The 13,442-nt window shown below is 38.5% G+C and overlaps 1 protein-coding gene across 11 annotated transcripts in view; it reads right to left on the reverse strand.

The window, feature by feature from the left end:
• The window catches only part of DNM3 (dynamin 3), a 358,762-nt gene that overhangs the window by 100,815 nt on the left and 244,505 nt on the right, over positions 1 to 13,442 (reverse strand). For all 11 annotated transcript variants that reach the window (XM_036442129.2, XM_036442127.2, XM_036442130.2 and 8 more), the window contains one exon: positions 11,781 to 11,890. In XM_036442129.2, coding sequence (XP_036298022.1) covers positions 11,781 to 11,890 — 110 coding nt within the window. The remainder of the gene's footprint in view (positions 1 to 11,780; positions 11,891 to 13,442) is intronic.

A 13,442-nucleotide genomic window follows, 5' to 3' on the forward strand; every position in this document is an offset into this window, starting at 1 on the left:
TAAAAAAAAAAAAAAAAAAAAAAAAAAATATATATATATATATATATATATATATATATATATATATATATATTTATATATTATTGATTTTTTACAGAGAGGAAGGGAGAGGGATAGAGAGCCAGAAACATCCCTTATTGGGGATGTTCCCGCAACCAAGGTACATGCCCTTGATCGGAATCGAACCCGGGACCCTTCAGTCTGCAGACTGACGCTCTATCCACTGAGCCAATCCAGTTTTGGCCTGCAAATGTTTTCTTTAGGAAAGCATGGGTCTGCTCAGAGTTCAAGGCAGCGTGACTAACAGTTTCTACTAAGGTTTATGCCATGTTGTTCCTTCTACCAAGGCTGTATGTGTTAAATGGAGTTGCCTGTAAATAGATTTAATTTTAGTGTTCCTCTCACTGAGTCAGATTGAAGTAGAGTCATATAACTTATATTCAAGATGTATAATTAATTCCTTCACCGTACATTCTTGCAGTAGGTAGTCACTATGGGCATGCTTTACAGGTAAGTTGGCTTCACAGTAAATCAAGTGAGGGAAAATAAAAATATGTTGTACATGCAATGGTAGGTCACAAAAACTCCGGAACTGTAAGTTGATATTATAAAAAGGTAGGCTTACATGCTGGAGGGTCCTATTCGGGGGAGCTCAATGACCTTGGTGTAGCTTTGCTTATCCACATGCTACTTAGATTCAAAGCGTTCTTTTTCTAACTCAAGAACTTTAGACAAGGTGTCTGATAAATCAGAACAGGATACAGTGGCGCTGGTAACAATGGGAAAATTGTGTCTGCAGAGGCAGCCACAGATCCATTGCTCACTATAACTGCATGGAAACAGCAACAGATTTGAATAATAACCCTCTTTGGACTTTTTCTATTTATTTTCCTATTTGAATCAAATTTTTTTCCTTCCACTTGCAGATTGTTTTACAACACTGAATAGGTCATCTCTACAAACCTAATGATTCCAATAGTCAGTAAAACATGCCCTTCCTTTTCTTTATTTTTGTTGTTGGGAGGCTTCTAAGACTGTCAGAGAAATGGAAAGAGTTTCGAAATTTCCTCCAGGCTAGACCCAGGGAAACGTTCACATCCCTGCTTGTTCATTTCTTAGAGCTCTCCCCACAGGTGGCCTACCGGCCTGCTTGGCTTCGGCTTAGGTGTGCCGTGACATCCCCAAACCCCCAGCACCCTGCCTGAAGTATGGCACACAGCTCCCTTTAATTCTAGCCTTGCCATAAACAAACAGAATGCAAACTCAGTCTTTTTTAAAAAAGGCCTGAATCTCATTCTTCATTCATTTTCAAAAATAAAAGTTAATTTTTTAAACAAAAAGTAGCTACGGAGTCTTATTTACAAATTCAAGCTCAAAGATGCTGGCCCAGTTGGACCAGTCTCTTTCCATGCCTGTCAGACCTTCTCCTGCAACTTAACTTCTGAAACATCCCTTTTAAAGACTGCATCTTAAAACTGAGCATCTACTTTTCAGGAGTTTGTCTGCAACTAGAGATTGCTCTCCTCTTGCCACTGAACACAGTTGGGGCCATTATGTGGTCCCCAAATGGAGGCACACTTCCGTCCCAAGCCCAGTGTTTGTCTGAAGGAGGCCTTGGGGGAGGGGAGTACCCATCAGCAAATAGTTGTTCTGGGAAGTGTGTGGGGGTGGGGGGTAATGTGTTTGTTCTGAAATCCTAGAAGAAAAGTAAACTTGCTGTGAAGGACACAGTTTCATTTTGTCCCTGAACTTCACACAAATCTTACAGGGCTCATTCATCAAGACAGCCCTTGAGCAGGAACCTCCTGACCACGGGTGGTGCCTCAGATCCCTGCTGGCATGACTCATGGCTTAAGATTCCAGTCTAGTTTAAGTCCTTGGGAAGAGAGGAACAGATCTAAGCTGCTGAGTCTATACTATCAAACCGTTTGAAATGCGTAAGGGAGCACAATGCCTAATTCCCCAAGAAAATGCATACGGGTTTTACACAGGTGTTTCAAGCATGGTGAATTTCTCCAAAGCCTCTTAATGACCTTTGAGAAAGATGAAAAGCACCAACTTGCTATTTTACTCCCTCAGAAAAGGCAGAAAGTGTCATCTAAGTAGGGATCATATGCCCATTTCATTTCAGAGTTTAATATGAAAACCAGTAAGAGAAGAATTTAAATTGATTGCTTCAAGCCACAGACGTTTCATACCCCAGCAAACTGCACTGGCTTCCATGAGAATTTATCTTAGCTGTGAAATCAATTGCCACAGACTTAGTTCATAAAAATATTGCCAAATCATATTTAATTCCTGTCTTGGTGAGGTTGGTGAGTCAAAAAAATCAACTGGGCAGAAGATTTTTGGTCCTCCCACCCACCTCTCTCCAGGTCCCTCCTCTCTGATGTACCTAGGATTTCCTAAGGATGCTATTTCACAACCAGACAGACACTTGTAAAGGAGAGATCTGCAGCAGGGCGAATTGGTAAACTACTGTAAGACACAGGATGGGGTCCATATGACGACAAATGTCTTTGCAGTGAGAGACCACAACAAAGGAAGAGAGTAGACACAAAAGACAGAGTCCTCTAATTCGAAGATTGGGATTTAACTGCTTTCAAAATATAAGGTTCCCTTTTATTGACTTGATAAGCACGTATTTCAATCCAACTCCTGGACAGGGGAAGCACAGGATATACCCCTTTAGGTTTATAGAGGGAAATCATCACTGTCCTATTGGGAGCTCACCACCCATAACTATGTTAAGTCCTCAAATCTCTGACCCACGTGAACTCAAGAGTTCCAGCAGAGCCTGGACAGTTATGGCTCAGTGGTTGAGTGTCAACCAATGAACCAGGAGGTCACAGTTCAATTTCCAAGCAGGGCACATGCTCAGCTTGTGGGCTCAATTCCCAATAGGAGGCAGTCAATCAATGATTCTTATCACTGATGTTTCTATCTCTTTCTCCCTTCCTCTCTGAAATCAATAAAAAGATACTAAAAAATTTTTTTATAAAGAAGATTTTTTAAAATATGTACACAGATAATAATTTAATAAAAATATATTTTAAAAAAAGGAAGATTTATACAGACATAGCCTCCTCCTCAAGGAAAGAGTTTAGCAGTAGAGATAAGTATCGATGACATGGTTACATTCTAAATTTATCTACTGTGTTAAAACTAGAAAGAAGTCAGGTGTTGTTGCTTAGATGCATTGTGTGTTTCTCAGAGCAATACAGCCGACACCTGACTAATACCAGTTGACTTAGGGACTCCTCAGGACAATGCATCAGACTGCAGTTGTTCTCCAGCTAGAAGAATTTATATACCGGTATACATACTGAGAAAAAAGAATGGGAAAATCAAACCCTTATATCATCTCTGAAGTTACAGAAGGAGTACAATGAACTAGATAAGTCCGTTGAGAGAAATAAAAGAGTTTTTACTCTCAAACCGACTTTTCCCCCCTCCACGAGTATTCTGAGTTAGAGGGCACTGTAAAAGCCGCTCATGGAAGATGGCCCATGAGAAGACATAGGATGACACACATTTCATTACTCAGCTTGGCGTGGAAGACTGGTTACTAACTTAATCTTCACCTGACCGAGAAAATTCTTACTGAGTCAGAGTACTCCAAAGAGAAACAGTTCTCACACAGTAATCTATGAGGTAAGAAGACATGTCTTAAAGATACTTTTGACAACAGCGGGGTAAAATGAAATACAATAACTGTTCCAGACGTCTTGCTTCTGTTCTAAACACGAGATTAATTGCATTGTATTCCTTACCGAAAACTCCATTTCCCAGTACAAAACTCTACATGTTTTTACTCTACTGAACTTCCCGTCGAGGTGAGCCTCTGCCGTCCCTACACATGGAAGAGAAATTGCTTCCTTTTTAATATAGATTTGACAGCCCTGCACATCCCAGCGTCATGTGACCTCTCAGGCAGGTCTCTGCAGGGCACCTATTGCCCAGCATACTTGTTTAATTAAGCATGTTTCCAAACAACTTCAACTCCAAGCACGTCTTAATACAGAGACAGAGCCGTAAAGGTATATAAGTGGAAAACCTGACTCCAATTCCTTTCCAGCTACAAGTGGAAAAAATATGCCACACAACAATGAGCATAAAGGGCCATTCTTTTCAGAATGTCAATGAACGCACACTAGCTACAGTGCGGCATTATTTGACATTTATTGAGTGTCAGCAATGTGCTGGGGACAAGTGGAGTAGTGAGACATCCTAAAACTCCTCTCTGTTAAAAAAATAAATAAATAAAGGGGGGGGGGAGTAAATTGGAACATTTGGTAATGTTGATAAACCATATCCTGAATTGAAGCTACAGAGCAGCATCAAAGAAAGAATGCCTTATTTAAAACAAAACAAAACAAAAAAAAACAGAGCTAGACAATCCCCTACGCGGTGGCCCTACAACACCCCTAGGCAGCCTCGGGCCTCGGCTGGCTACCAGAGCTGACATACCTTGGACCTAATGGGCCTTAGCATGACCTTAAAAGCAAAGGCCTGCCTGGGGAGAGCAAAGACCAGCACAGTGGAGCTATTATCCAGACATGCTTTCACCAGAGAAAACATGGAGTTTCCAACATAATCAAATGGAACAAAAACCTGGGGGAACATTTCAATCTTCGGTTCAAAGCCTGCCACGAAGGAGTTTAGGAACTTTTGGCTTAGATTTTCAAAATTGATTTTGGCGATGCAGTGAATGTGAGAACAAGGTACTCTGATTTCTCAGCCTCCCCAGGCATCTACACTTACCTGGAGCTTTGTGGGCTAAATCACACCAGGTGTGAACTCACTTCCCTCAAGCAGTGCAGTCAAGGCAACTAGTAACAATTCCTTCCATTTATAAAAATCTCAGTGCTCAAACACTGCTTAGAATGACTCAAAAATGTGGTCACCAGACAAATAAAGATCGTATTAATTCACCAGGTCACTGAAGTCTTTTTAAAGAGGGATGTTAAAAGTATCAATACCCACACACCTGATGATTGGGGACCGCAGAGTACTGTTTCAAACTTTACAGTGGAAAGTTGAAATAGCAACTGAACAAGCGCTTGGGAATAATGCTGTGACACGGTAGCAAATGGCAATATGGTTTTTCAGGAATTGTAGCAGGGTTATTGGTCAGTTCCATTTCTACATCAAGCTTTGCAAATGAGACAAAAAGCCTTCCAAAGAAAATTGTTAGACCTAACAGCAAACTGAAATACTACATAAGAGGTTTTTAAAAATTTTTTCACTGCTGCTCTTTTAGGAATAATTCCAAGTGAAATATTAGGTGGGGTTCCTGCTCCATAGTTAACATCAATGGTTAGAGCTCTGGATCAGGAGACACCAGCCTTGGGTTCCAGTTGTGGCTCTGTCACTAACTTCTTTTGTGACACGGGGAAGGCATTTAACTGGACTAGGTGCCAACTCCTTAACCTGTGAGGTGAGGAGGATGGATGACATGATCACTAAGGTCCCAGGGAGCCCTAAAAAGCTATGACACTTTTATATTTGCCTTGGTGCCAAGCCTGATATTCATACAGGCAATCTTAGCCCCAAGTCATGCATCTCACATGGGTCTGCTAAATAACTATAAATAAGTTGTTCTAAATCACCACAATAGAAGACGGGGATGAAGAATACAAAGTAATAGAAACATTTACAAAAACTCTTCTAAATTAACCAGGGATAGATTCATCTAAAGCAGTGGTTCCCAACGGGGACACATGTCCCATAGGGGGCAATGTGACTTATAAAGGGGGCAACTTGAGAATGAGTTATTAATAGTGATTTTTTTACATTTCTTATGGTCCTAGGGGCCTCATATACAGTATATAAATATAAATTGACATGTTTGTGCATTTTGGTCCTCTATTATATGTTATGAAACTTTATTTGCTATTTTTTCATATCACTTCATATTATTATTATTATTATTATTATTATTATTTTTAACAATTTCTTAGTTATTTCTTCCTCAGTACTTCAACTGTCCTTTTGTTCTTTTATTTTTCTCTTTCATGGATGCCATGTTCTTTGGAAGCTTGTTTAGATCAAGTTAATGGCCTTTTAGGCTTCTTCCATATGAACAAATAATAAGAATTATATGTGTGTGGGGGGGGGGAGGGGCATCAGGATTTTCAAGATGCGTAGGTGGGGCCTGGCCAAAAAAAAGATTGGGAACTACTGATCTAAAGGCAAGGGAAGGGAATACATATTTTCTTGTAAGATCTTGTCTTAGCAAAAAGAAAAAAAATTGGAAAATAACCTCAGAATCAATGTAAATGGTGAAAAGGGTATCATTAAGTATAGTTGATAGAATTATGTTAAGTATACAGGCCTTGATAGATGCATGGTTTTCCCTTTATACAAACTATTAAACTTGCAGAGGTAAGTCTAGTTTCAACCTCATGTAAAAAAAGGAATGCTCATCTTGCTTTTAAAATTAGCTTCTTCTTATCTAAAATTAGATCAGACAGATTAAGAACACTTCCCACCTTCTTGCTTTGACTAACCCTCTTCTCTCTTTGGGGTATTTCTATTTCCTCTCCATCAATGCACATGGAGGCCTAATGGGAGTCACCTTCTATAACGCTAACTATTGCTTGTGGCTAAACCCTATGCTGTCTGTTACTACAGCACAAAAATACTGGAGTAAATGTTACCTCAGATTTTATTTCCCACTTGTTTCAGGTATAAGATTCTCTCAACTAGACTGTCTTGTCTACATTTTTTTATCTTTTCATTGGTTTCCTACATTTTCTGTCTTAAGATCAGTAAAAAATATGAATGAGTAAGATTCATTAGAGATTACAAATGTTATGCAAAGCAAGATCACATCTTGTATTTCATTTTGAGCACTAACACTGACATGCATGGCTGCTAATGCAGAAATATCTAGTAAGTACACTGGAATTATTAACAGAATAAAAAGCTTTGAATTAAAGAATTAGAGAACAGGATAACGATAGCTGTTTTCTCTAACTGCTTTATAAAGTGCTTATGTTTGCAAACACAAACCAGCTGACATTCAGGTTCACTCTGATCACAACCCTTATTTCTAAGGGGAACACTGTGTTGTGTTTCAACAACCTAATCATAATGAGAGAATATTTCATTTCAACCAAAATGGCAACTCTTTCCTACAGGACATCACAAATGCTGAAAAACATTATTTTAATAGGTTCTCTCTGAAATGGGGGGGGAAAAATCCTTAAGAGAAAGCAAGCAAGAGATAAAGATAAGAAATACAACTTTTGTCTCTTTGCAACCATATGGTGTCAGTTTTAGAAACTAAAAGGCTTGGATCTTAGTGGCTACAAAAGAATAGAAAACAAGATCTTAGGGGTTATGTGAGAGTCAGGACTCTCCAAAAGCCATATCCTCAGAAAAATAATATTGAAATAAAAAATAATAATTTGTCCACTGGCAAAAATAATTTGTCTACTGTCATCTTATACCTCAAAGATGACAGGAAAAATTGTTTTGGCCCAGTCAAAGGTAAAGAGAGTACTAGTAGTAGTGAACGGGAAGACAGAGTTAAAAATGTGACCCAAAATGAGGAACAAAGAGATATGTACAAAATAGAGAGTAAAACATATGAAGAACAGGATAAAAATGGATGAGTACATGTCTAACAGGAATTCTAGACAGAGAAATAAGAAAAAACAGAGATGAAATAAAAGTTAAAGAGATAATAATATAGATTTTTTTCAGACTCCATTAAAATCATCAATCCTCAGATTTAGGAAACACAATGAATCCCAACGAGGAAATATAAAGCAAAAACAGACACTGTATTGAAATGTCAGTATACTAAAGACAAAAAAGCTCTTAAATTCAACCAGTGAGGAAAAACAGATGATCTATTAAAAGAAGTAATAATTAACTGTCAGCTAACGTCTCAAAAAAACAGAACAGAAGCCAGAATGTTGGGAAATAATGACTTCAAAGTATTAGATAAAAGAACCATCGTCCTATAATTTAATATCAACTGAAGTAGTATTCAATAATGAGGACAAAATAAAACATTTTCAGGAAAACAAACACCAAACAATTAAATATGCCACTGAAGGGATTCCTAACGAGTGTACTTTAGTGTGAAGGAGAATGCACCAAAATTAAACACAGAAAAAATGTGAAACTGAAAAACAAGTTGATAAATCTGAACAATCACTATCCATATAAACCATTATAATACAGAATAAAGTAGTAAAAAAGTGAGGTGGGACTCAAATATTGGATAATAATAATATGGAAATCAGGAGAGATTAGTAGAGTAAAAGTATTTTAGGTCATTAAAAGAAGACTAGAATGACTAACTTCAAACTTCAAGTAAAAAATGATAAAGGAATTATCATATAAAAGATTAAAAATAAAGTATATAATCTCTAAGCCAAGGGAAAAAATTAATTAACTTAAGTAAAAGGAAAATAAGTCAGCAAAGATGGAGAAAAAGAAGCATAGAAAAGGCAGGATAATGAAAGAGACTAAAATAAGATGTTCAAATAAATTCAAATAATCAGTAATGATAATAATAAATATAAATGGGCTAAACTCCCCAGTTAAAAGAAAAGGCTCTCACATTAAATAAAAGAAACAAACAAATCCAGCTATGTGCTATAGGAGAAACACGATAAAAAATACAGAAAGACTGATGACCAAACAAAGTAAAAAATAATAAGCCAAGCAAATATTAACCAAAAGAAAGGTAGTGTAACTATATTATGATCAGACAAAGTTAATTTTAAGGTAAAGATCATTGTTAGAAATAAAAGCAGTTGCCACAAAATTATTAAAAGAAAGTCACCAGGAAGAAGCAATTCTAAGCTTGTAAGAATCTAGTAACAGATTGACCTCAAAATAAATATAGAAAAAATTGACAGACTTCCTTGAATAATAAAGCTCACAATCATAAAGTGAGATTTTCACACCCCTCCGATAAAGTGAGATTTTAAATATATATACACTATGGGCCCGATGCAGGAAATTCATGCATGAGTAGGCCTTCCTTCCCACAGCCGCCGGCACTGGCTTCCCTCTGGCACCCGGGACCCGGGCTTTCCTCGTAGCCCTGGCTTCATCCAGAAGGTTGTCTGGAAGGTCATCTGGTCTAATTAGCATATTATGCTTTTATTATAGATTTTTTTTATCCATTTCAGTGAGGAAGAAAGTGGGACAGAAACATAAATGAGAGAGAATCACTGACTGGCTGCCTCCTGCACGTCCCCTACTGAGGATGGAGTCTGCAACTAGGGCACATGCCTTGATCAGGAATCAAACTGTGACCTCTTGGTTCATAGGTTGACACTCAGGCACTAAGCCATACTGGCCAGGCAAGTGAGATTCTTTATGGTGTTGGTCTGTCTCCCTGTCAACTTCCCTGTCTAGAATGTAATCTAAAATGTGTCATCTTTTTTGTCCCTTTTGTTCACAGATGTGTTTTAAGAACACAGAGCAGTACCTAGCACATAACAGCTGCCTGATATACAGTAGTTATGAAATAATTCTCCTTAAAATATAAATAAGACAAGGATCCCCCATTATATTCGACACTGTACTTTTGAGAGGTCCTCACCAGTACAAAATTAATTGAAAACTAATTACAATTTCAGAGAAAAAGACATTGGTAAAAGTGATTGTAGATGGGACATCCTTGCATTCTGGAGTTTCTGATAAGTAGCTGAAGAGTTCAATGCCTGTTGAGAACTAGTATTCTAGAATACCTGTATTTTTATCTTAAGTTTATAGAGTTTCCTTATTTTGGTGTCTTTTGTTCTCTTTAAAATTCACAGTTATATTTCATCTAAAAAGATGCTGATTTTTTTCTTTTTTTACTTTGTATCAAGCCCTTTTATTTTGAGACAGCTATATTATCAGTATTTGTTGTTGTTAATCCTCACCTAAGGATATTTTTTCCATTGATTTTTAGAGAGAGTAGATGGGGAGAAAGGGAGGGACGGAAAGAGGAGGCTGGGGATATTGATGTGAGAGAGACACACCAATTGGTCTCTTTACACTGATGGGCTGAGGGTCAAACCTGCAATCCAGGTACATGCTCTTGATTCAAACCTGAATCAAATCTGAGACCCCACTGAGCAACACCAGCCAAGGACCAAGCCCATTTAGAACCTAAACTTTCCAGATAGCCCAAGGACCTGATTGTAGTTTACTCCTGTGTGGTAGTTACACTTCCCATTCTGCATCCAGGCCAGAAGGCTGAGCATCCCAATGATTCTTTTAGGACCACCCACTTTCCCACTGCTCTGAGGAAGGTGTTCAAGTCACTGAGTGTGGTCCCAGTATGAAGACATGCTACTGCTCTCTCCAGGAAACCTTTTCATTCTTTCTATTACTAACATTTTCTTTTTTCTTTTTTTATTCTTCTATTATTAATGTTTTATTTTTTTCCCCTAAGTCTTTAAAAAAAAAAAATCCCATCTCAGTATTTGATAGGGGAGTTATATCTAATTTGCTGTTCCCTTGATTCTTTAAATGCCTTGCTCTTGTGGTTTTTCTAAGTATTTTTGTATGAGTCACTCTGAGCAACTGACTGGGAATGTAGAGAAAAGGCTCTTTTTGCTATTTTGATTCACTATGTGATTGACCCTGGGCCAGTCACTGAACCTAATCAAGGAACTTCATTCATTGCTAAATAAAGATAAAAGGCCTGGAAAGATGAGTTAAAACTAGACCCCACAGCTGATGACTCCATCTCTTAATAACTGAGTCATAGAAATTAATTAGCTTTTTCCTACAGCATTTCCATTTGGAAAAGATCTCCCATGTTCTCCTTGCCTAGCTGTAACAGTCCTTTTACACCTTTCTGTCCTTGTCCTCCGTTACCTCTCCATTTGTTTAACTTTACCACTTAATTTATTTCAGTGAACAACCATGGCACTCTGGGATAATCAGCCCCAAATTAAGTTTTGATATTGTAGGTGAGTGGCAGAAAGAAAAGAAAGAAAATGAAAAGAAAAAAGGAAAGAAGGGAGGGAGGGAGGGAGGGAGGGAGGGAGGGAGGGAGGAAGGAAGGAAGGAAGGAAGGAAGGAAGGAAGGAAGGAAGGAAGGAAGGAAGGAAAAAAGGAGGGAGGGAAGGAAGGAAGGAAGGAAGAAAAATATATACTTAGACAAGATAGATTCAGGTTTAAGTTTTCCAATGCTCTAATTTTGTGATCTTAAGAAAGTCAGTTACCCTCTCTGAGCTACATTTTCTAATTTATAAAATGGTAACCATACTACTCTATCTTTTAACCTCATGGGCAATTGTCAGAAAAACACACAAAACAGACAATAAGATGTGTTTGGAAAAACTGTAAAGTAGGATGTATTCATGTTAACTGGATAATTCTATTCACCAATGCAAGAATCTTGTCATAATATATAGGAAAAGGTCTTAAGTGATATCCAACTATGCCAGACAAATATCATTAAAATTATGGCTGAGTAATCTTAAAGTAAACAATAAATTCAGGGTAAGAAAGACATTAAAGTAATAAAATTTAGTTTAAGAATGGGAGCAGCATCATGGGAGTGGCTCTTGGCAAAGCAGGGAATAAACTAACTAATATTTGAAGATCCTTCTTACTCTAATTTTTCAACTTTAGAATCCATAACCTATGGCGGAAGCTAAAAACTACAAAATAAAGGAAGGCAAAACGGATGAGTTAACAAATTTAAAGGTGGGGCCAAAGGAACTATGGCAAATGTGATCTCTGGGTCATGTAGAAATTCAAGGGGGCAGGGTGGGGAATCTGAAGACAGAGCTGCTCCATTTTCTTACCTTTGTTCTGTGTTAAAGATGGCAAAGATGTGCTTGCTGGACATAAAGCTTTTTTCCACATCTCTAACTTTCAGGTTGTCCAAGGGAAGCATATACTTCTTTTCTTTTTCCTATTGAGAGAGAGAGAGAGAGAGAGAGAGAGAGAGAGAGAGAGAGAGAGAGAGAGAGAGAGAGAGAGAGAGAAAGGGGGGAGGGAGGAGAGAGCACTTTAATAAAAGATCTTGAAGCATGTCAATGGTGACATTTCACCTGAGCTGGCCAACATTTGATTACAATATTTTGATACCATCACACACTATTTTGACACCAGGTACCAAAGGAGAGAAGTTATCTGAGATAGGCGTCTCCAATGATTCTCAACACATGTTCGAAGGAAAGAGGGGGGGAAAGGCTGGAGGAAGGAGGGCTCAGCGATGGAGAAAACACATGGGCCTCTATCCTTTCTTCCTCATGTGGGTCCCCTTAGATGTTTTCAAATGCTAGCTTGATATTAAGAATTTAACCATCTGTTAATATTTAACGAAAATGTTCTGGTCCTAATTCAATGAGAAATGCCAGATGGATTTCATTCCATATTTTATTTGCAGCCTAAGCAGTTTTGATAGCCAGTGCTGGCAGGGGCTTGGAAGCACAAGGACCCCAGAATGCAATGCCCCCATAAACTATGCTGAAGCACAGCCATATTTTCTTCATTCAAGTCTAGAGCAAATGGGGGTCCAGAAAAAAAGAAAATGATGCCATTCAATTGTTGAGCTCTTTGAGAGAGAGAAAAACACAGCAAAACATTAGAAGAAGTGGGCTGATATTAACTGGAACTGATATTCTTTTTTTCAAAACTAACAATTCTTTAGGAAGAAAATGGACATTGGAGAGAGGAGGTCTGCAAATGACACCAAATGGATCTTTAGTAAAACATACTGGGTGGCGAGGGATTATTAGAAACAATTACTTTCAGGGACTGGCCCAGGGGCAATGTTATCGTACGATCAAATGCTTAAATAGACACCAGCCAAGGATAATAGGAGAGCCAAACACTCAATCTAGGAAACCTAGTCAGGATGTATTCCTGGGGCCTTTGAGCCCTGACATAGCTCTGGTGCTGGTCCTGAGGAAAAGCTGGACTAGCCTCTGGAAGAGGGGAGCATGGAGACTTAGCCATGATTTTTTAATAAAACACCTATTAATGTATTTCCTGTGGAGAACACATACACTGTAGAGACATGTCTGACATAAGCCCATTTTTTTGCTGTTCCTTCGGCCCCTACAGCACGTCCTTGAGAATTTGTGGCTGGCTCAGCAGTGGAGAGCAGACCTCATCTGTGCTTCTGACCAGCGGGTGGGGAACGTGTCTCCACACCCACAGAGAGTCATCAGGAGTAACACTCTCTCTGCCACTTCTTACTTCTAAACCTCTCAGACAACAGTTGGCAGAGCATGTTCAAGTGGTGTGGCAGAGAGAACTAGGTGGCTGAAGAAGCTGAAGGCAAGTTGGGTGGAGAACACAATGGCTGTCCTGGCAGACAACGTCCGTAAAGAAGATTTTAAAAACCCCACAAAAATAACAAAGAAACTAAATGGGAGTGAAGGAAGCCCAGAACAATCATGAAAAAGCAAAGCACTGTGAGAAGATTCCAATATTTCTTGTGCAAAAATTAATACTAC

This window comes from Pipistrellus kuhlii, unplaced genomic scaffold, assembly GCF_014108245.1.
Source record: "Pipistrellus kuhlii isolate mPipKuh1 unplaced genomic scaffold, mPipKuh1.p scaffold_m20_p_18, whole genome shotgun sequence".
Classification (NCBI taxonomy): Eukaryota; Metazoa; Chordata; class Mammalia; order Chiroptera; family Vespertilionidae; genus Pipistrellus; species Pipistrellus kuhlii.